The sequence below is a fragment of the Drosophila gunungcola genome, chromosome 3R (genome assembly GCF_025200985.1).
Source record: "Drosophila gunungcola strain Sukarami chromosome 3R, Dgunungcola_SK_2, whole genome shotgun sequence".
Classification (NCBI taxonomy): Eukaryota; Metazoa; Arthropoda; class Insecta; order Diptera; family Drosophilidae; genus Drosophila; species Drosophila gunungcola.
In genome coordinates, this window is record NC_069139.1 from 23,251,184 (window position 1) to 23,274,454 (window position 23,271).

General features: G+C 36.4%; 2 protein-coding genes across 3 annotated transcripts in view; one reads left to right on the top strand and one right to left on the bottom strand.

Moving 5' to 3' along the window:
• Positions 1–23,271, top strand: part of LOC128255898 (IDLSRF-like peptide) — a 41,373-nt gene that overhangs the window by 10,847 nt on the left and 7,255 nt on the right. For both annotated transcript variants that reach the window (XM_052985738.1, XM_052985749.1), the window contains exon 3: positions 20,178–20,306. In XM_052985738.1, coding sequence (XP_052841698.1) covers positions 20,178–20,306 — 129 coding nt within the window. The remainder of the gene's footprint in view (positions 1–20,177; positions 20,307–23,271) is intronic.
• LOC128255897 (uncharacterized) lies at positions 1,055–2,499 on the bottom strand. The gene has a single exon (XM_052985722.1). The coding sequence runs from the start codon at positions 2,358–2,360 to the stop codon at positions 1,197–1,199; it is 1,164 nt and encodes a 387-aa protein (XP_052841682.1). The 5' UTR covers positions 2,361–2,499; the 3' UTR covers positions 1,055–1,196.

The following is a 23,271-nucleotide window of genomic DNA, read 5'->3' on the forward strand; positions in this document are numbered from 1 at the left end:
CAAAGAGAAAGTTTTCATGCATTTGCAATGCGAAAAGTTTTTCCATGGAAGTTCAAGGCAGGCGTCTCACCAACGGTCAACATTTCACCATTTTTCTTTTACTTTTCTCCAGGTGAGAGAAACTTGCCTCGGGGCTGTCTGAACGCCTTTCCACATTTCCACTTTTCCTGCAGTCAGTGAGTCGGATGGGCTTTTGGGGTGGTAAGCTGTTAGTGCTGTGATGAAGTGCTCCCGAGTTATCGTCGGAACGAGCTGCAACATAAGCAGGATTAAATGTATTTTCCATTACTGTTGCATGCCACTTTCGGCCACACTAGACACAAGCACTGAGACAGTTCACAGCTCTTTAGCCGGCTTTCAAGTGGACCAGACTGTGAGTGGGCTAAATGGATGCGGCTATGTTTGCCCGAGTAAGGTGTGTCCCCCAAAGGCTAACTCAATTCACCTTCTTAGCATTAGGAAAGTGATTCGGTTAGCTGCACACGTCCTGTTATTTGCAACCAGTTACCTTGCTTAATTAAGAATTTATAGCATTTCCTAAGGCCTAAGAGAAGTTTGGCCGTTTTAAAATTCAAGTGTAAAATGGAAATCTCGCAGAGACCCTCAAGGTTAAATTTAAGTTGACAAACTTGTTGCTTAATTAAATTTTAAGTTCCTTGAGACCTCAAAACTTTTTTTTAGAAACGCAAGCGAAAGAAATACTTCTTTGAAAGCAAATGGAACTATTTTTCTTAGCCAAATTATACATTTTAAGTAAAAATGTTCCTACGAACAATTTCATATCTTAGGAAATACATTTTTATATTATTATCATTTTTAAAGTAAGCAGTCTAATTCGTACCGTAATGTTTCTTCACAAAATTTATATTTTTTTTACAAAGTACAATGTTATATTAAAATATTATCAAATTTTCCAATGTAGAAATTAAATTGAACACGATGAGTTACTAGTTTATGGTGTTCGATTGGGTACCTAATTAACTTTCGATCCTTTTATTCATTTTGAAACAATTTTTATGCTGCATATCAGATAAAACAGATTACAAATTATAAATTGATTTACAGAACAGTACACGTGTTTATTTTTGTATGGCTTTAATTATAATGCTTTGTCACATCTGCTGGCACTGTAAATTTTCTAGCCGGAAGGGTAGACTACAATTTGTAGTGCTGGTAGCGCCGATTCGCAGGCGCCTTTATGGTTGGGCCTCGACCTCGGCCTCCGTGAGGGATGGCTGCTTGGTGCCCAGCGGCGATCCACCCGGCGCAGACTCCTCATCCGCGTTCGTGGGCACCGGCTTGCCACCGAGGGCCAGAAGCGTGTCCGGCGGCATCTCGGCGTGCATCTCCTCCTCCTCCTCGCCCTCGGCCTCGTCGCCCAGCTTCTCCTCGGGCTCCGGCGGCAGCCAGCAGGTGCCCTTGACCAGGCGGTCCTCGATCTCGGCGATCTCGTTCTTGTAGTACTGATTGAAGTCCGGCCGCTCCCAGATGCTCTTGACCCACTGCAGGTTGAAGTCCATTTTGGTGCAGCAGCAGAACTTCCTCGACTTGTGGCACTTGGGGCACTTGGCCGGCTGCCGAGCGGGATGTGTGTACTGCTGTTTCTGCTTTTTCTTGCAGCAATACGGGCACACGTGCTTGGGCTTCTTCTTGGTGGAGCTGCAGGGCACTGGCTCCTTGGCATAGACCAGATGACCGCGCTTCTTGGCGCAGAAACAGCAGTTGCAGTCATCGCCCTCCGGCTGCCTTTTGCGCGTCTGCATGCGATCGTAGAACTTCTTGAAGGCTATCTTGATCTTGGCCTCGTAGGCACACTGTTCGCTGCAGGAGAGGCCATCGAATCGGGCATAGGACTCAGCTGACTTCCTGGCGGCATGCACCCAAACACACTCGTCATTGTAGGACGGCCTGCCCTGTTCGTCGTAGGTCAACTCCTGCTTTGGCTCGTAGTAGAAGGCCTTGAAGCCGCGCTTGATGATGGAATAGGCCAAGTGTGCTTCAACCTTGTTCATCAGCGACTTCTTACCCAGTTCGTGGAACAAGTCCTCCTTTCGCAATCGCTTCTTGGGTGTGGTGTCTATGCAATAGCACACCTGGTCGTAGTGCAGGAAGGCGTATGTGATGATGTCCACCGTCGACTTGGCCTTGCACTCGTGCAGCCCGCAGATGATCATCACCTGGGCCAGTGTGTTGGCCAGATCCAGGACGTTCTCCAGGAATATCGACGAGGCGTTCACCTCGCCCAAGCACTTGCACTGTGTGTGCTGGTCAATTATGCCCAAGGGAGCATGCCGCTGGCACTCCTTGTGCTGGCAGTTGTTTCGGCACCGGAAATCGGGCATCGCATGGTGGGCCTGCATCGCGAATCGCTCTTACCTCTGTTTCTGGTGCAGTTCTCTACTCCTTTCCGCATGGAATTTTTTCAATTTTTTTCCTAAAAGATTTTATAACTAGTTGATAAAACGAGACAAGCCAAATGAATGGAGGATAGGGGACTGTTTTTGCCTGACAGGCTGCACGATTTTCAGCAGCTGCTGGGATTATTTTTATTTTTCTTTTACAAAAATGCCAGATCTTTAATTTTCAATAGATTTGTATGTTTATAAAGAATATAAATAAATACTTTTCTAAAATGCTGCATTTAAGTTGTATTAAATTTGCAAGAAATTCATAAAGTGATAATAACTATTACATTGTATAAAAAACAATAGACACTTTGCCTCTTATGAGTAAAAATGTTTTGCACCTGAATTTTTAATAGATCACGGTATTTAAAAAGTAAAAAGAAATGTTATTAAATAGTCATTTTTGCTATGAGATTTATAAAGAACACAGGTGAAAACTTTAAACAAATTCTGCATTGAAATTGTATATGCACCTTAATTGGCAAGAGATGTTTCACATGATGATTAAAAATGGTCAGCATCTGAATTTTTAATAGATAACCGTATTTAAAAGGTACAAAAATATTATATTTAATAAAGTCACTCTTGCTAATGATAAATTCTAAAAACTTTGTTGATTTTGTTGACAAAACAAACAATCATTCCGCACATTTTTTTGCAACACGGGTGTCTTGTTAGCACAGCAAACCCATAGGATTTTCCTCAAATTTGGTTACTTTCTTAGCTTTTCGTGCTGTCGGGGCCAAACGGAATTTGATACGACATAGATTGCTTGAGATGTGTTTTTGTTTGTTTACCCATTTCTGGTAGACACGTATAAGTTTCGATGGGTCAAATATTTGCTTAGCACACAGTGGAAATTTTCAGTGCGCCGCCAAGTAGGCAACGTTTCATTTCTCTTTTTTGGGGCCTTCGTAATGGATGTCCTTTTTTTTCGGTCAGAATACATTCGTAATTGTTGATGACGGCATTGAGTCAAGTTTATTATTCGTTTGGGAGCGGGAAATGCGTCTGGCTTTGGCATAAACAAAGTACGACATCCAGGTCGTGCTGAACTCAGCTCATTCCCAGGGGAAACGTCAGAGCAAATTCATCAAAGAATTTATTAGACAAGCTTTGCCATATCCGTTTCCTGTTGACAAATGCCACGGGAACTGAAGAGTCATCTAATAACATTTTTCCGAATGGCAAAGGCAAAAACAAAAATTGCTGACAAATGTAAATCTCAATTTACTTAACGTTCTGCCAAGTTGACTTTTTGGATATCAGTGAAATTGTTGCTCTTTAACCTTTCGGCCATAAGTGTAAGTATCCTGGCTAAAACCCCGCTTATGCCGGACTTATAAAAGCCGCTTAATCTGTCTCAGGCAAAAAGGGAGAGTCGTAAAAACTTTGCTTAACTCATAATGAAATAGCAGCAGGATGCGAGCCTGAAGATGAGAGATTTCAATCCCGGCAAGAATCCCTCATCCTTTGGACTTTTGTTTTTCCTTTAAGCTAAAGTGCAACTACGTAACTCATAAAACTTGAGCAATCGCGCATAAATCTTGGCCAGACAAAATGGCCAACTGTTGGCCGTGCTTTGTTGCCGAGTTTGGTTAGCCGGCAACTTTTCTTGGAAAATAAAAAGAAAAGCGCCTGCCGAGGAAATCTTATACGTTTCTCTAACAATAAAAGTTGAAATCCTAGAACAGACACGTGGCGATGGTCAGGTGGCAACAGGACAATCTGTCTACCGGGTAAAGTTACGTTCGAATCAAATTCAATGCTGAAAATAAAATACAATTGAAAATGTTTTATGTCCCCACACTTGTAGAACTTAAGGTAAAGAGTAAAAGGCCATCGTTTTCGAGAATTCTAAATTTATTTTAAGGTGGTTTCATACCTCTCAATCAGAAGTTTTCTTTAAAAATTTTGCTTGATATCTTTATTTTTTATCATGCAAATATCAAGTTTAAATGGTTTTTAGATAATTATTCATATAAAACTTTTAATTAAGCTTGACAGCCTGCAAAATTTTTGTTCTGTACAAAGTTAAGGCTTACTTTCACACCCAGTTAAACTTTCCCGCAACTGTAAATAAACTAGCAGCCAGCAGTTTTTGATATTTCGTAGCCTTCAAAATATCAATCAACAGCATTTGGGGACCATCTGAATATAAGCCCAGTTAACCCGCATTTATAACCCGCCTAGTCTTCGGCACGTACCTAAAATTAGTGCCTACTCCTATCAAAAACACCCTCGCATGTAACGTTCACGTCACTCGCATAAAACCCTTTAATGGTTATGCAGGCACCAATTACCATTAAAAACGGACTGCCTCGCCTGAAATGTATACATGCATATAGAAAAAGAGAAAGCGGGCGAAAAATAGCGAAAATCAATATATATGTATGCCGTTTGAAGGACTCCAAAACGCAGCTGAGATTGAAAAATCCTCGAAACGGTGCGCGTTTTTAGCTTAAGCGACTCGCTATGATTTCCTCCTTTTTTGAGCCGCTACTTGAAGTCGTTAGACGTGCCATGATTTATAATACTCTGCGTCAGGGATCCACTCAACAAGTTCATATGCGAAGTAACCTATAAACTTTTGTAAAAGTTTTTGGCGTTTATTATATATTTGATTAAATTATAAACATTCAAATCGATTTATAGACAGAAATTCAAAATATTCTTAAATTTTTGGTTGTCTTTGGATGAAGTGTGGGCCAAGAAAAATATTTGATTAGATTTGCTTTTGATTGGTTAATAAATAAATTCAGTTGATGATTTTAATTGTACGCTTCTTTACATACAAGGTTTAAAATTATATCTTAAGCTGCTATGCTTAAATCTTTATATTAAAAGAATATATATATTTAAGAAAAAATGTATGATTCTGATTTGGTTTTTTTTTTAATAATCAAAGAATAAAATTTAATTTTTGAATTATATTTTCTTTAATGAAGGTACTTTATGAAGGTACCACCAATTTCATATAATTCTGATTTTTCAATATTAAAATAGACCTCATGCATTTTTTATTTTTTAAATACTCTTTACAAGGACATAACCTCTTCGTTCAGAGGTGGCTAATTTACTGGAGAACTGATTTGCTTTGCCCTTTTTGTGTGTGCATGGCCAAATGGCAGGACATAAATCTGCAAATGTGATAAATGGTTATAAAGCCAAGCGTAATGTATATTTAAAATAATGATGATGATGAGCAGCTGCAGCTGCTCGCGTTACTTTTCGTCCTTATTTTTATCGTGTATGTAAATTACCGCGGACCTTTGATGGCTGCCCAAAGAAGGATGCCATTGAGGCGCTGTGTGCCTGAGTGAGTGGCTCTTTTTAGCGCAACAGACAGCTGGTAGAGTTCAGCTGTCAATTATTCACAAAATTTCGCATACGTCTGCACTCATTACATATACGTTCCGTGTGCCAGTCGGTCTTTATTTTGCGTTTGCCCGGATCGCTTTCATTTCGCTGGTTCGTATTAATTTGATTTATACACAAAACCCACACACATGCTACAGTTGTCCTTTTTATTTGGCTGCTTATATTTATTACGTTTTATGGTTTTGCTTTAACATAAATTTGCATAATTGAGCTCCAGACTGCTTCAATCTGAATGATTCATATCCTGTCTCCCCTGAAAACTTTTGCGGTTAAGTTCTCATAATTTTGTGCAAATGTTCCTAAGGATATTTGTGTTTATAATTTACGTACGAAATCGAAAAAGTTTCTCTCTTGACTTTGCGGCAGCTTATTTTTATTTCGTCTGCTGGTAGATTTGCATAAAAGTCAGTCTGATGGAAATAAATGAACAGCGGGCACTTCTTTTAAGTGGGCTTATTTACATAGCCGAGTGCTACATTATCTGGTCTATTTTTTTTTGTAATTAAAATTAGTTAACGGTTTTTTTGTTTCAACCTACCTAATGACCACTTTCAAGTTCAGCTCGCAGCCGAATCTAGTGTCAAATCAATACCCTGTCCCGTAACCTCAATAATCCTCCTTGACAAATGGCCCAGAAGCTTATTGTGGGTGGGTTCATACCTTTGTCCTATCGCTGGACATTGATCGGACAACAAATTATTTTAGCCCTGTCCCCTAGGGCCAATCAATGTGGTATTATTACAAAGCCATTAAGTTGGCCAATCAAAACCATGCAAAAAAGACCACAGAAAAACACCCACAGACAAAACATGGCTCAATGTAATTCAATCAGAGTGCCAGTAAAATGGCACAGGAACTCATTAGTACGAATATGCTGGTCAAATATCAGATATGGCCCATTAAATGCAGCTTAAATTAAAAAAAACAAGTCTGTCAGCAAAGCGAAAAACCAAAAGTCTGCTTAAGATTAACGAAGAAAAAACTCTGACTGATGTATGGAAAATAAGCGATAAGGCTTAGGACAACAGACATGTATCTTTTTGAAAGCTAAAATCCTGGGCAATGTCAACATTGGAGGCGTGGCAAATTTCGGCCTTTTGATTGATTGGTTTGCCAACGGGCTAAACGAACTCATCATCCTCGTTTGAGTGTTTGCCGGGCACAAGCTAATTTATCATCTGAATCAATCGAAGAGCAGGCAATTTGAACAGCTGAGAACGATGAAATCGATGAAACTAATCAAATATGATGGCAGGCTCGAAACAGATAAAGTTGACCTTCAATCAAATGCCAAAGAAACACATCAGTTACACTTAATTTAAGAGCATACACAAATCGAAAAATAATTTTAAAATGTCCTTCCGAAAAAAAGTTAAAAGTAATTACAATACCAAGAACTTTGATATAAAAATGATTATATCAATATTATGCAGTACGTTTTGATGTTTAATATTTTAAATCATTTTTTTCCTCCTAATTTTTCCTCAAACGCAATTTAGCGAGCCTCAGCTGAGCCTAAATCAATTTATTTGTTGACATTTTAAAAATGTGTCTTTATATAAATATTTAACGAGCCCATTACGGGTTCTTTGAGTATTCGTGGAAAAATATTATACGTGCGAGGTTGGCTTTGTAAACTTTTATAAGAAAAAGATTTTGGGTTTTGTTTTTTAATTTAAATTGAGATAATATATGGAAATAGTTTTTATTTATTTATTTATTTATATAACGCTAATTAATAGTTTAACTGAGAGCTAACTAAAATGCGTTTGATCTGCTATCTGCTAGAGGGGTTCAGCTTGTCGTGAAGTTTAATAATATATGTATAGTTTTTTTATCTATATTGTTATATTAAACTCGAAGGTAAACCAATTTCTTACTAATAAACTGTATTTATAATAAGGAGATTTGTATGTGTTGGTAATCGTGTCGACATTGTAAGCTTATTTTTCAGACCACGAAAAACTCTTGTTAGCGCCCTCGTATGCACTCACGCACATGTTGAGTTTCGATTAAATTTGCCATTCGCTGTTGCTTCACCCATTTGGCTTGTCGATTATGTGGATTGCGCAGCTGGTGGTCCCGAAATCCGGTGACTGAGATGGTGGTGGCTAATTTCGGCACGAGTTCCGTTCTCTTTGGGGCCAACATCAAAGTCCTGGCCAACGTGTGGGCCGGATGCCAGAAGCGTTTGCATCTAAATAATTTATAAACTGTTTTATACCTCGCATGTTTTCCTATTGTTCCCATTAACGAGGACCACCTGTGGGCTGTGTTGTTTTTTTTTTGTCCTGCTATCTGGCTGGCGCAACACCCTGGATTGAATTTACATATTTACATCCGGTTGGCAAGAACAAAACCATATGTGCTCCGGGATTATGGCTGTCGCCGCTCTGAAGCGTTAAGCTGTGGTGGGGAACGAGGGATAGAGAATTTGTAGAGTCTTAGCGCAGACATGGGATGCATGGGATGCCGGGCTTATCGATTAAATGGGTTGTGGCGAAAATTTATTTAAAATTAAGTCATTGGTTTATTGAGCGATTGATGGCTGGGCGATGGATGTGATAGCTGCTGATCCTGGTGCCATAAGCGACTCAACCCGACTCATCGGCAAACTGTCATAACCTGCCGGCTTTCGGGGCTGCCATAAAAAGCCATGGAACGTTGGAGAGCTTAACAAGCTGCGACTGAAATTGCCAGGCGCATTAAATGTCAAAGAGTCAAGCCATTTCATTATTGTGAAATGCAAACCATAGGGCGACCTTATCCTTCGTCCTTTCCTTTTTTTGTAATTTGCCCATTGAAGCGTGTGATTTCCACCAGGTGAAAGCAAAGTAAAGCACGTTAAAAAGCAGACACAAAAAGCGCAAAAGAATAACAAAAATTTGTTTCTGCAACTTGTGTTGCTCTCGGCTCTTTTGTGAAAAAGGCAATATGGCATAAAAAGTACCTGGGAAGGCAGAAAAAAAATGTCCGTAACGCTAAATTGACGCGACCCGAATTATTTTTCTTTTTTTTTTTTTTGATTACACCCACCCCCACGGAAAAACTCACCCAATAGAATGCTAATCAAAACGAATGTTCGTACCATCTGTCAATTACAGCAACTTGCAGACAACATCCAACAACAAACGACTACATTCTACTTCCGTAACGTGCCCCATATTACGACTAATTTAGAAGAAGCGTTGGTAAACTTGAACTTGGCCAAACATTCGCCATGATTAGGGTCCATTAATTTTGTGGCCTGTACGCTAATGTCTTGACATTTCGATAAGAAAGTGGGGGAAAGCTTTGTTCAGCACAGATCGATTTGATTGAGTGCGGAAAAAGCAAGAATAATGCGTGTAAAACTCTTCGAGAAAGCCATCGGTTACAAAGTGATTGGCAAACGAAAAAGAGTAATTAAATAAAAGCCTAAGAAATACAAATAGGAAAACTAGACAGAAACACTTTATACTTTTCCAAACTTTTACTTTTTTTTTCGAAAGAAAATAAGCTTTTTGAGGGAATTTAAAACAATAGCGGCATGATATTTTTGAGCTCAGAGAATGTTATAGAAAGGTACTTAAATTTTTTATTTATAATTTTTAAGGGGAGGTGAATTTTAAAGTACAATCTAAAAACACACAAATTCCTAATCAAAAAGAGGTACTTAAAATTATAAGATAGGTAAACATGATATAAAAACTTTTCCAAGTTTAGCCCTACCTTCACTTTTAAACACTTATGAATCCGTACACATTTATCTGTAACTTATACAGCGAGCTATTCTGGTTAGGTTTCCTTTAACTTAAAGTTTTGGGGTGGAATGTGAACTAACATTTAAAATCCTTGTAACCCCCACCAAACTTGTTTAATAAAATGAAACCCTTCGAGTTGCTGTGAAAAGTTAAGCGTTTAAATTTACTGAAACCATTTGATTGCATGACTCTCACTGTGGGGAGATTAATGCGTATTAAATAAAAGTGAGGGTGGGTTAGTGCAACCAGAAGGAGGGAACATACATACTTGGCTTAAACGCGCGACTGACTTCCACTGGGGACGCCGCGTTGGCGTAATTGTCATATTTCTTGGCCAGCAGCAGCTTGAGTGGTAATTATTTCAGCTCTTTTCCCGTGCATCGTGTGGCTGGGAACATGAAGTGCAAGGTCCTCGGTTCTGGCAATTAACAAGACTGAAAGCGAAAATGTTTCAGCCAAGACAAGGCAAGGCAGCAGGACCTTGGTCCTATTTTGGGCTTGACATTTGCATTTTTAAGCAAAGAATTTTATTCAACGTTTTTGTAAGGCAAACTGCTTTTGTCTTCGGTGTTATGCTTATTTATGAGACCGTCCAGTGGGTCAAGGTTTAAGTGGCAGGAAAACGGAGGTTCGTTTTACCCTCAACCACCCTCACAATCGTCGTGGCCATAAAATCAAAAGACAATTAAGTGGGCAATCAATTTTACAACTCACAGAAGTCAGGACCAATCCCCAGTAATTCTTCTTTTATATCCGAAGTGTAAACTCAGTGATTCAATTACCGTTTTGGCAACGGCAAGGCAAAGAAAAGCTGAGAACTGTCAGTGTCATTAACACGTGAGTGCATAAACATTAATAATTCTCGTTTTATTTCCACACCATCTCCCAAAGACAATAAAGGGGAATGAAAGTCAAAGACGGAACCGGAAATTCCATCAATTTAATGACTTCCCGTTGACGATTTTCCTCCCATTGCCGTTGACATTGGCAATGGCCGACCAATCGCACATTTGGGTCAAGGCCGACAACTGTAGGATATCGTTACAATCCCCAGATTAAGATAGAGTAACACCGACACCCGTATTTATTGCTGCAGTTGACTTTTGTCTCTCACTGTAACATTTGATAATTGCCTGCGGCACGACACTTGCACGTAAAGTTGTTAGCCAGGAATTTGATGGCACCACAAACAATTTAGTTGGGGCGTCAAATGATCTGGAAGTGAGCTGCTAAGGGCATAATTTACTTTAAAGTTGTTTGTCTTGGTATAGGAACCTGAACGTTTGATTTTAACTGTTTTTTGTTTTTAGATCAATCGAAAACCAACTGACTAAACTAAACTAAACATATAATATTGATTTTAATTTATTTAATTTTAAATAAAAATACCGATAAGAATATTTGGAAAAATAAAATAAAATTCCAAAAAAAACTAAAAAGTTAAACTGCAGCGAACATCCCTTGACAGTTTTTCGTAGTGCATCGTGCATATAAACCGGCAAACAAACCCACATCCAAATAGCGATTAGGATCATGTGAAATGCTTTCATTCCATTGTCGTAATGGTGTCAGTGGTGCTTTTATTTTGTTTTCCTTTTGTCATTTTTGTTTCGCTTTTAAATTCCGAGTTTGCCCTACGTTTTGTTGGGTAGGATTCCATTCGCTTGGCAGTTGTTTGCACGAAATTATTTCCATTCTGGCTTTGTGGCTCGTTGGCTCGTTGGGTGCTTCTAATGCGAACTTTGACTGGTGGCGAATGTATCTGGCAGATATATATATTTGTAGCCATGTGAAGAACTCATTTGGGGCTGGTGGCTTCGCGGTTCGCCACACGCCAGCCAAATGACAATTGTTGGCCTGGCATTCAGTTTGATTGCGTGAAGTGCAGCCACTGACTGTCCCGGCCATTTCAGATATTTCAGACATTTCAGCCATTTTGTGAATATATTTTTAGTCGAGTGGCGGTTCCATTCGGGGATAAGGAGACTCCGGGGACAGACTGTCGCTCGTGTAAGCTTATTTTAGTTTAATGACGTAGTTCTGTCTGTTCGCATGTTCAGTTCAATCTGCTGGAATAAGAAACCAACTGTAGCCAAATTTTCTTTTTACACACAAAACTGCTGATGACAGTTGGTTTTTCTGTTGAGTTTTTAGTTTAGTTGATGTACAAAAATACAAAATTTAATTGAAACTATTATAGCAGGATTTATAAATTGCATAAGTAATTGATGTGAATAGTTGTTACTGTTGTTCTCTGTGGCATTTCGCTTACAACTTTTTGAAAACAATCAGAAGAAAATACAAATTTAATTTTATATGCTCTTATTTTACTGACATTTATTTGGAGAACAAACAATTTAAATGCTTGTAGGGTAAGTGTTAGCCAACATGAGTTTGTGAAACGCTGAAGCATAAGTTAATATAAGGATTTCAGTTATTTACTTAAACGATAATTAATTTAACTCAATTTTCCCAATTTTCCAGGCTGTTCAAGCGGAAATAGTCCTTACTTATTAACATCAGCTATTTCTGGAATTTAATTGCCAACGCACTTAATCAAATTCCACCTGGTTACGCAAATTAAAATCAAATCCAGAACCTGCTTTTGCGTTTCTTCTAACAAGCTATTTGTGACGGGTTGGGCCATTAAATTTCCGCCTGTTGAGAAAGGGCCCTTGCACCTTAACGATGTGCTCCCATTTCCGCTTCATTTCCCGTCAACAAATTTGCGTAAAAAAAATCAAATTCCACACGGACACGCCTAAGCCCTGTGAACGGAACGAATTGCATTAGTTTTGCCGCACCCCCAAACGTTACAAAAAACAATGAAAAATCCGTGCTTTTACGATTGTAAATTTTCTTTTCGCACACGGATTTTACCCTGTGAGCGTTTTCCACACTTTTACAAAGTCGTTTCCGTTATGGAAAGCGCATTGGTTTTTGCATGGTTCCATTTGGCGAATTTTTTTGCTTTATTGGCTAATAATAGTGAAAGGTTAACATAAGAGTTTGAAGAGTCATAAACTTGGTTCGCACTGGCTTTATTTTCGAGTGTTGTTTTAAACGATTCCGTTTTTTTCGGTTGTGTGTGGTTTTAGGTAGAGCAACAAATAACATAACTTTTTTATGGCTGTTCAGATAGATAGATAACTTATCGGGGGTTTCAGCTGAATAGTTTTTAATACCAGCTAATAGCCCAATGTTAGGCAAACTTCCACATTTATATTTTATTTATAGTTTATTGGTTAGAAAAAGGCTTTAAGACAACCTTGCAATTAAATCTGACCTTAGCTGAAACCGTTCATTAGTAATTGACATTTACGAAACTCATTTGAAATTCAAATTAGAGAATGACAGGTCTATCGAAAATGCAGGTATTGAGTCCTGGGTTTAGCACAAAACACAAGTCGTATGAATAATAAATGTTTTAAAGTGTGTGAACTTGAACGTGAGACTGTGTGAGCAATGTCATCTGTGGGTGCATTAATAAGCTTAATGGAATTTGCATTTTGACCCGACGTCTTCCTTATCTGGCAATTAATTAAGCTTCACCCTCTGCTTCATTAAAATCACTTTCACTGCGCTATTTCACGTTGTTCCAATTGCATTTCGGATATGAACGTATGTTTGTGTTGAGTATCAGCAATTAGCTTAAGCAATGGACATAACTGATTAATGTTTCAAAATATTGCCAATCAATTTTTAAATTGCAAATCTGTCGATGGAGATTTCAAAGCAAATAAGCTGTAAATGTTTATGTTTGGCTTGGAAAATATTCAATTATTTGGTGATTGGAGATCTATGTACAATTGCAAGGCCTATTTAGTTAATGGGCTAAGATATTGATTATATTGAAATCCATTTATATATATTATTTATATTTTATTTTTATTAATATATAATTATATTTATTCTATATTATTAATATATTTATCCGTTTTATATAGTTGAAATGAAAGCCATTTGAGTGAAAATTCAGTTTATTCCGCAAATGCCATCGTTTTTTTCCAAAAAAAACTTAAAAGACCTCATATGCAAACAAAAAATAATTAGTAAAACAGGAACAATTTAAGTACTACACTACACTGTGTAGGAACATAAAAAAAAATAAAAAAAATCGCTCAAATGGTTTTTGTGCAATCACTACAAGGGCAATCGTTTTAAAATAATCATCATCGCTTTAGTCATCGATTTATTTGTACAATCTCTTTAAAAACTTTAAAAATGTTTTGAAAAAGTTTTACAGCTTTTAAAGAAATTTTTTCGATTCTTTAAAAAAAAGTTAGAACCCCACTTAAACAGGAAATAAAATAAATAAAAATAAAAAAAAAGGAAAAACCTTATGGTTGCAAAGTAAATTATGTCAAATTTTTCTCTATGTATATTTACCAGTTTTTAAACACTTGTCTTATTTGTTGCCATCTATGGATTTGAGCGATTTCTTTGTTTTACCGATTTCCAGCTGTTTGTCATTCACCAGCCATTCCAGCCAGCACACATTCGCAGACAATAATGCCAGACGAACAGAGCCATTGCTCACACTCCGTTGGCCCGGAGCGTAAACGTGGCCGTAACCGTAACTGCGGCAAGGCAATCGAGGCGACGTGAAGATGCATGTCCTCGAGGATCCGGAATTGGTTGGATATATACCCCTTGTGCGCGGCACTAATAAATTACGTCAGAGTTCTGTTTGCGCTGTGCTGTTTGCGTGGCATTGCATACAAATGTGCTAATTTATATGGAAAACAATTAGTTCTTGCTGCTTTTGTTGTTGGCCAACTATTGTTTTTGCCAGTGCAATCAAACTGGTTTGCACACAAAACGGCAACAAGGCGACAAACCAAACACACATAACACATAACAGCTAAGGAAAGTAATTTTCATTAGTGAGCTACGCTGTTGGCCAAGGGTGTGTGCAATTATTTAGTTGATATTGCGTATACGTCACTTTGTGCCGTTCCCTTTATTTATTTCCCCACATGCTACCGTGCAGTGTGGTTCGAGTTCGCCATAGTTGGAAACTTTGGTTAGCTACTCTGCGGTTTGCATATGCAAAACCTGGTTATGGCCAGAAAATGTTGTTGTCTGAAGATAGGAAGTGGTCAAGGGAAGTTGAAGGAGTAGACGGTTTCCACAACAATTATCTTTTAGTTAACGTTTAAGAAATATGAACAACCGTAGTTTTACCAGAGTTCTCTGGCTCTCTATAATATAATTAAGATTTTTGGATTTATTAAATACGACTAACCTATGTCAAAAACAATGCAGGCTCCTAAAAAAATATAAAAAATATTAGAAACAAGAAGGAAAGCAAACTTCGGCAAGCCGAAGTTCATATACCCTTGCAGCTATTGCATTAATTAAATACTTTTGAAAACATTTAAATTATGATTTACTTGAGTATGTGCTAAAAAAAAACATTGAAACTATGATTATTTGCAGCTCAATTATTAGATAGTTATTTTATATATTTTTATTATTTCTATGGGAGCTATATGCTATAGACGTCCGATTTTGATAAAATTTATACCATAATTCTGAAATAATTAAACATTGCTATATGTCGAAGAACTAAACAAAAAATTAAAAAACAGAAAAGTTATAATTTTTTTCATTTATTTTTCCGATTGTTCCTATGGGAGCTATATGCTATAGTCGTCCGATTTTGATGAAATTAAAACCGTAATTCTGAAATATTAAACCATTACTATATCTCGAAGAACTAAACAAAAAATTAAAAAAACAGCAAAGTTATAATTTTTTTTCATTTATTTTTCCGATTGTTCCTATGGGAGCTATATGCTATAGTCGTCCGATTTTGATGAAATTTAAACCGTAAATCGGAAATATTTTACCAATACTATATGTCGAAGAACTAAACAAAAAATTAAAAAACAGCAAAGTTATAATTTTTTTTCATTTATTTTTCCGATTGTTCCTATGGGAGCTATATGCTATAGTCGTCCGATCCGGCTCGTTCCGACTTATATACTACCTGCAATAGAAAGACAACTTTTGGGAAAGTTTCATGCAGATAGCTTTAAAACTGAGAGACTAGTTTGCATATAAACGGACGGACAGACGGACGGACAGACGGACATGGCTAGATCGACTCTCCTAGTGATGCTGATCAAGAATATATATACTTTATAGGGTCGGAAACGTCTCCTTCACTGCGTTGCAAACTTCTGACTGAAATTTTAATACCCTCTGCAAGGGTATAAAAAGAAAGGCAAACATTTTTTTATACTTACCTTGAGCAGAAAATCATTAAAACTTTATTGCTCTGAAATATGATTTAAGTACTATTTGGAAAGAATATAAAGAGACATGGGCGTCCATGTTGTTAAAAATTTAAGAATTTTTAAGGTTCTTGTATTTTTACTTCATAACAAATATTATTAGATATTTAAGACTCTTTAAGTTTCTTTGGATTTCATTTGGATTTGAATAGCAAAGTAGGCTCTTAAAGAAAATGTATATGCTAGAAATAGAAATAGGAAACATTTTAATGAATCCCATGAAAGGCTACTCCCAATTAAAGGCAGCCACAAAGGCCAAAGCCGTCAGAACTCTTCCATTCCATTAAAGTTAACTCTTGGCCATAACTGTACTTTGTTCTGAGTTGGCCAAAATTTTTTTCGTGGCCGCTCATAAACTGGCAGCTGTCAGTGGATCTAAGTCTTGCTGGAACTTAGGCTGAAGCTGGCACTTACCCGGCATCCCTCCACTGCCAACTACCCATCTGTGTGGACGGATATTGCCCATCGGCAATAAGGAGAAGCCACCCCTTCACTGAGATACGCCCAGGCAATTGCGTGAGTCAGGTAAACTGCAATTGACAGGCGGATGGGCTATAGGAGCTATAGTGGAGCAGCTGATACAACAAACCCAAACCGAGAGCAATAACTGTGTAACATTGCGCATACGACATGCGTGACAGCACCGCCTGATGCTGCTGCTTTTGGTCCTTGGCAAATTGACACATGAAAACTAAAATTCTGTTAACTGACCATTACACTGGATAACATTTTTGTGCCTAAAGAGTAAAACAATCGAGGACACGTTAATATCGTTTTGAAAATAAGCTTGGTTTAAAGAAACATTGACGAAACAATTATTTTAACTGAATTTAATATTAATTTTTCTTTAATAAGTCCAAAATAAATAAAATAAACTTACATGAACTTTTTTCGGTTTCGACATATTAAACGAACTTTCACAGACTTAAATGTCTTTTTATCATAAGAAATATATTTTTAAACACCTCCTACCCAAGTGCAAAACAAAAAAATTGCAAAATAAGATGTGTTTTATTGGTTGTATAAAATATGAAGAATAAATAAAATAGAATAGTATCCACAAATTCAAAAATCTGCAATGCCATGAAAAGAAAGCGTAGTTCAGCAAAAATGGAAAATAAAGTAGAAGCTCTGCATCGCGAACTAGCAATTTTGTTGCATAGTGTTATTACACCATTTTACGGCCACAGTGTCGGAGTGTTAAGATTATTCCATAAGGGGACAGCTACAAAAACCGAGTGGAAGGATATTTTCTGGAGTCACGTGCAGCGCTTAGCAAAATGGCGTTCGAGCTTCTGGATTCTGGCTTTTGGACATTGTCTGGCGGATACAACATTGTCTGTGGCCAAAAGCTTTACGCTTCATTTAACCATGGCTTGCCATGTATACGCTTATTATTTTTCTGTTTTTCTGTTCTGTTTCTGTCTTCAAGCAAAGAAAAGTCTGAACTCTCCGTTGGGGAAACGGAGTTATGACATTTATGCAACATTCATTATGTGTGCAGCACACGTCGCAAGCGTTGTCCCGCCTCCTTGATTTTTGAAAATTAATATCTGCCTGCGCAAGCCACAGGCAATTTTGTGGTCGTCTGGCGAGTGTGTTTATGAAACTGTGTTGTGCTCTAAGTATATGAAGCTTTTTTAGCCGAAATTAAACCTTGGGGATAGCGGTTATATAGCAAAGAAGAAAACTTTTTGTAGCACGCTTTTTGGTGTGCAGTTCAAAACATTTTTGTATTTATTTTGGGAAAAATTAATTGGAATGGAATTAAACTTTATAAAATTACTAACTCGTTTCTGGATTATTCAAAATATAAATACAAAACTTTCATATTATTTTTATTTTTCTATAAGTGAACTATATCACTTTTATTAATTAAATAGCACAACATTTAAACAAAAGATTTTTTAATTTAAATATTTTAAAATTAAATGAAAAGCTTTTGAAACTCTATTTAATAACAATAATCCTTAAATTCGACAAAAAAAATTAAACATGAGATTTTGCACAACAAAGAAAATCCCACTACTTATTTAATCTATAAAAAAAGTTAATGTCAATCCCAGCTCCATTTCATTCGCAAACTGGATAAATAATTCAAGAAACATTTTCACAAAAAGTTCGGATCGACAATCCTTTCACGTGCAACCGAACAATCACGTATAATCGTAAACCGAGAAGGCATTAAAAACAATAAAGTATTCAAATGGCAATCAATTGGCGTATAAAACGTGAAGGAAAACAGAATTAAACTAAAACCGACAACAAAATAAAGGGGAAAACACACATTTTCAATGCCACAACAAAGTACAAAAGTTGTCCTTTTTATTCCACATAAAAGCCAGCTTTAAGTGCGAGCGTAAAGGCCGGGCTTCTATGTCTTCCAAAGGGTAAAAATTCGAATACGAAAGACCGGCTAAAGGCCAGACCAATCCTTTGGCTCATTTGACCTTTTCAATCTGAGCACAACACGCACAATAAACCGAAACGCTTTTCACACTGAATTATATTCTGTGAACTGATTTCGAAGCTTTTTCCAGGAGGTTAGGGAAAAGTTATTGGATCCCTCGGCCTGTCAATTACTGTTGCCGAGCACATAAATTCCAATTGTTTTGACATTAACCGAAACATAATGAATCACACGAAATTAACTTGTCTCGCGCGTGCCACAGGGCGTATGTGTAATGTCCGCCAAGTTCTTTCACCTCTACTGTGGCCAAGGTGGCAAGGTTAAGTCTTAAATATAACTCCAACCTCTAAAAAAATATACAAACATTTTTCTACAATCACATTTTTAACTTTCAAACATCACTTGCACTTTTTCTTGAAAAGTTGACAACGAAACTGGACAAAAAGAAAGTAGGCGAAAATTAAAGGAAGAACAAAAACTTCAACTAAACTTTAATAGAAAAATATGTCAAGTGTCAGGAAAGAAGTTTGCTGGAAAGACAATTTCCTTTGCCGGAAAATTAAATTAAACTTTGTGCTTGGCCAAAAAAAATTTAATATTTGAATGCTTAACTTATTTGCGGAAGACTTAAACAAAAGCCAAAGAGCAAACGTTTTTGTTTGCCGGTTTGTGTGATTTAAGCCGCAATTGCGAACCGTGCAGGATGGCGTTGGAAAATGAAAATTGTTTTTTTTTTAAATCTTTGCTTCCACGTGCACAGCCTAATAAAACCAATTTGACGCTGCCAGAAAGGAGATGTATACAAAATAAAAAAAAAAACAGTATATATAAATAAGCCTGCAAATGCTGTATCACAAAAAAAAGAAATTGTATGAAATATGTTGAGTTTTGGCACATGCAGAAACAATAAATTCAATTAACTTGCTCCCCTTTTTGTTTCCTTGTTTTTGGGGGTTGGTGTTTCACTCTGGTGGGAAACCATCATGATGCCGTTATCCTTTTCATTATATTACACCCCCACATAAAACTGAAAGCTGCCTTATCGCCTTTTTATGAACAGCGAAAATGTTGCGGGGAAAAATGTAAACAATAAACAACATGAAAGCAAATTAATTTGCCTAATTGTCAGATAACATTTTCGTGCTATTTTTATTATTTTTGCCTTTTTTCATCTGGTTTTAGGCATTGTTTTTTTGTAAATTTAATTTAAAACTCTTCATTTTATTCCAAATTTAGTATTTAATTTTTTTTGCATTCACCAACAATAGGAAAACAAACATAATTTTTTGTAGGTTTTACTAATTAAAGTATTAAAGCTCACCAAATAGCATTATTCATAAAGAGTTTTAAAGCGTCTTTAAAATCCAAATTAAAAATGAATAGTTTTGCTTTACCGATGATTGGCAAACTCAAATAGACAATTTGACTATTGCAATTGTTTATTTTTATACAAATAATTCATTTTGTCTATGTATTAAGATAGATTGGTTTTTATATTCAATTATTTAAATTGAAAATCTCTCTTATAGAAATGTACTTTTTGAATTAAAAAAAACAGTTATGCTATATTTATTTGATTATAAACAGTATGTGGTTTGGATAACTAAGTTTATCAGAAAATGAAACAATAAGTTAAAGAGAAGCAATTAAGACAAATAAACAAACATACATAAATGGGTTAAGTGGAACTGGACTAAACCGGATAAATCGTTTCAAAAAATAAACAAAGGAAATAAATAAATAAACGATTCAGATTGGTGGCAAACAAATCCGATTACCCAGTGTAAACTCACGATTTGTGAAATGTTTTTTCCCAAGCTCACAAATATTTTCCAACGCTATTAAAATCTAGCTTTAAGCTGTTGATATGCAATATTTTTACGATGTTTTACAAATCCCTGGATTGACACAAATATTTTGTATTTTCCGTTTTCAGAAGCCTGTCATCCGTACGAACCCTTCAAGTGTCCCGGGGATGGTAATTGCATTTCCATCCAATATTTATGCGATGGTGCACCTGATTGCTCTGACGGATACGACGAGGATATGCGTCTGTGCACGGCGGGTAAGTCATCTCACTAACCAAAGGAGCATTGAGATGGCCATTTCAACTCGTGTTTTAATTGAATGCACAACGTTTTGCCATTAATAATTCGGTTTGGCAAGCTCCATTAAGATTTTTGCTGCGAAATGGGAATTTTATGGAAAGAAACTGGAACTCCGCCTTAAGTAGCTTGAAAATAGAAAAAGAGCAGCCAAGCTTAAAACATAGGTATTGCTTTGGAAAGTCATGACCAGAAATGATGTTTCTAGCCAAAAGCGAAGCGAAAACTTTAGCTTGGCCGCGTTGCATCTAGCATATTTTGTGGCACTTGCTGCCCACTGGCACCTAATCAAATTAGTCCAAGCTGTAACCAAGTTATCAAACAAAATCTCAAAAACTTTCAACCGCTTTTTCGTTGTCCATCAACTAGAATTTTTCTGGACCAAGTTTCAAGTGCAAGGGAAATGAGCTCAAAATGGCTAACAAAAGTTTTGCCACAAATCTTACTAAAGTTTTTTTATTATGAGGATGAAGCGGCGTTTAATTATAAATAATATTTTTTTGTTTTTGTTTGAAAGATATTTTAAGCTTTAGATTTTTAAAGAACAATTTAAAATTTATAATTTTAAGTTAAAAGCAATTTCCGAATGACTCACGATACCGCTAATTGAATGCGATTTACTTACAATGCTTTTCCATATCAATTACATTTGCCTTCTTCTTTTTTTGCTCGGAGGGACTAGGAAAATTGATTGCAAAGTAATTGCCTCAAATTGAAAAGCAATTAAATGCTTAAAAATTATTCCATTTTCATATTCGATATAGTATGGTTAGCTAATATAAAGTGAATAAAAAATAACAAAAAGGAGGTCGAGTTATGGCAGTAAAAGTTTTTATAGTTACCCTAATTGTGTCACGGATGGGAAAATTCATGTGATAAATTTAAAATTTCGGTATCCACACAGACAGGCAAACAAAGGCCGCACAAATTGGTCGGAAAACTTTGTTTTATGGCGGAGGAAAGAAGATTTCCACCCGCTGAGCTAACTGAAAATGGGAAATGCGAAACTTGAGGCCAAACAGCAAATTGTTGCTGCTAATTACCAGCAATTCAGTTGGCCAAAAGTTGAGATACTAGCCAACACTCCACCTTCAACCCACTTTTGCCCACTCCTACTTTTCGAACCCGCCATTTTCCTTCTCTTTGTTCCTACTCGGTCACAGTAGAATACATTTTCGCTGGTTTTCCGCCATTGTTCGGCTTTGCAGGAAAAAAACTACTTTTCGGCAATGAAATCATTTAGGAGGTGTCGGCTGCTTTAGCGCTGGCCTAAGTTATTGCTTCAACCTCGGGGGTCTTTGATAAATTATTCGGCCAGTTTCTCCTTACTATCTCCACTTTCTCCTCTTTCATCCTGTTGCTGGGCAACAGTTGAAAAACAAAACGAAGCCTGATGGCCACGTTTTTGCTTGGGCCATTACTTGTTTAATTTCTAGGGCTTATAGGATCTTTCTAAATAATCTACAAAGCCATCTTAACATTAAGGATCATGGGCTGGAAAGCCTTACATTTTCTTTGAAAATTATTAACAAATTAACAAAAGCTTTAAAGAGAATAATAAAACCTTTAAACCAAAGAATAAAGGTAGACTTCTATTAAATAGTATTTTTAGTGTTAGGTATTAAATTTAAAGGGCATAAATTAAAGTTGATAAACATAAATTTTTCATTAAAGGTGCTTCGCTATAGCCACAAAAATATCCATAGATAAAATTTGTTTTTTTCTCTTCATAAAATGCTTTCCATGTATGCAAATTAGGAATAATATTTTATTAAAGTTACTCAGGCTCTTGCTCTGAACCATTACTGGCTGGCAAAAAAAGGGAACGCAAATAAAGAAAAACGAGTTAAATTGCAATAAAAAGTATTCAAAAAACTTTTAACAAGCTGCATTCGAATACCCTTGGGAAATTAGCATAATTTTGCATACATTCTATCAGCCCAAAGCAGCGGAGAAAGTTTTAAAAAATGTTAACCCTCACTAGGGCAGAATCGCTACGTAGACTTAATCTAAACTGCTGATATCCATCGTCCGGAATATGTAACAAGTTAAAGGCAAACAACAGGCGACAATCCCGACTCCCACAACCTCCCATTCCCATCCCATCCGCATCCCCACCCGCCGTTTGCGCTCAACCCCCCGAGCGAAGCGCACAATACACGGAGGCACCGAAGCTCATGTAGACGACTCCATGGAAAAAGAAAAGGAAAAGGTTTTCCAGCGGTTTCGATTGGCAAATACCCAACATTTTCAGTAAATAAAAAAACCCATACTGATCACCAATGCATCTTCTCTAATTATTAAACGAACCAATATGTTTATCATTCCTAAAATAAAAGTTCTAAAAATACTGACTAACATTTCAAAATTATTTAATTAATCATTGAAATAGTAATTTTTTTCCAATTTTGTTATTAAAAAAATTGTTTAAAATTTAACAGTTTATTTATTCTATAAATTGAGTAGTACAAGTTAAAAAAAAATATTATTACATGAATAAAATGGTTGACGATAAGATAACTGATTAACAAACCATTAACAATAAAACATTTGCTCTTTCACTGTTTACCAATGCATCTCCCATATTAAGCTAAATGAAATAGTATTATTCTTATGTTAGAACATTCCTAAAAATAACTTTCTTTCTTTCATAAAACTGAATTGCTGACTAACCATAAAAAAACTTTTTAATTACATCATTTAAATAGTAATGTTTTGCTACTTTTGTGAACGATATACAATTTAAAATTGGTTAAAATTGTTCTCCAAGTTAAATAGCACAAATTAAAAAATATTATAACATGAATAAAAGGATATACTAGCAGGTAAGATAACTGAAAGGTGATAAGAGGTGATAAGACTAAGAAAGATTTGTAATGTCACAAGCACTACCTAGAATGTTTTATTAACAATTGAATACTTATA

Bases quoted from the DNA above. Each gene is read 5' to 3' on its own strand.
- LOC128255897 (XM_052985722.1), bottom strand. From the start codon at position 2,360: ATGCAGGCCCACCATGCGATGCCCGATTTCCGGTGCCGAAACAACTGC.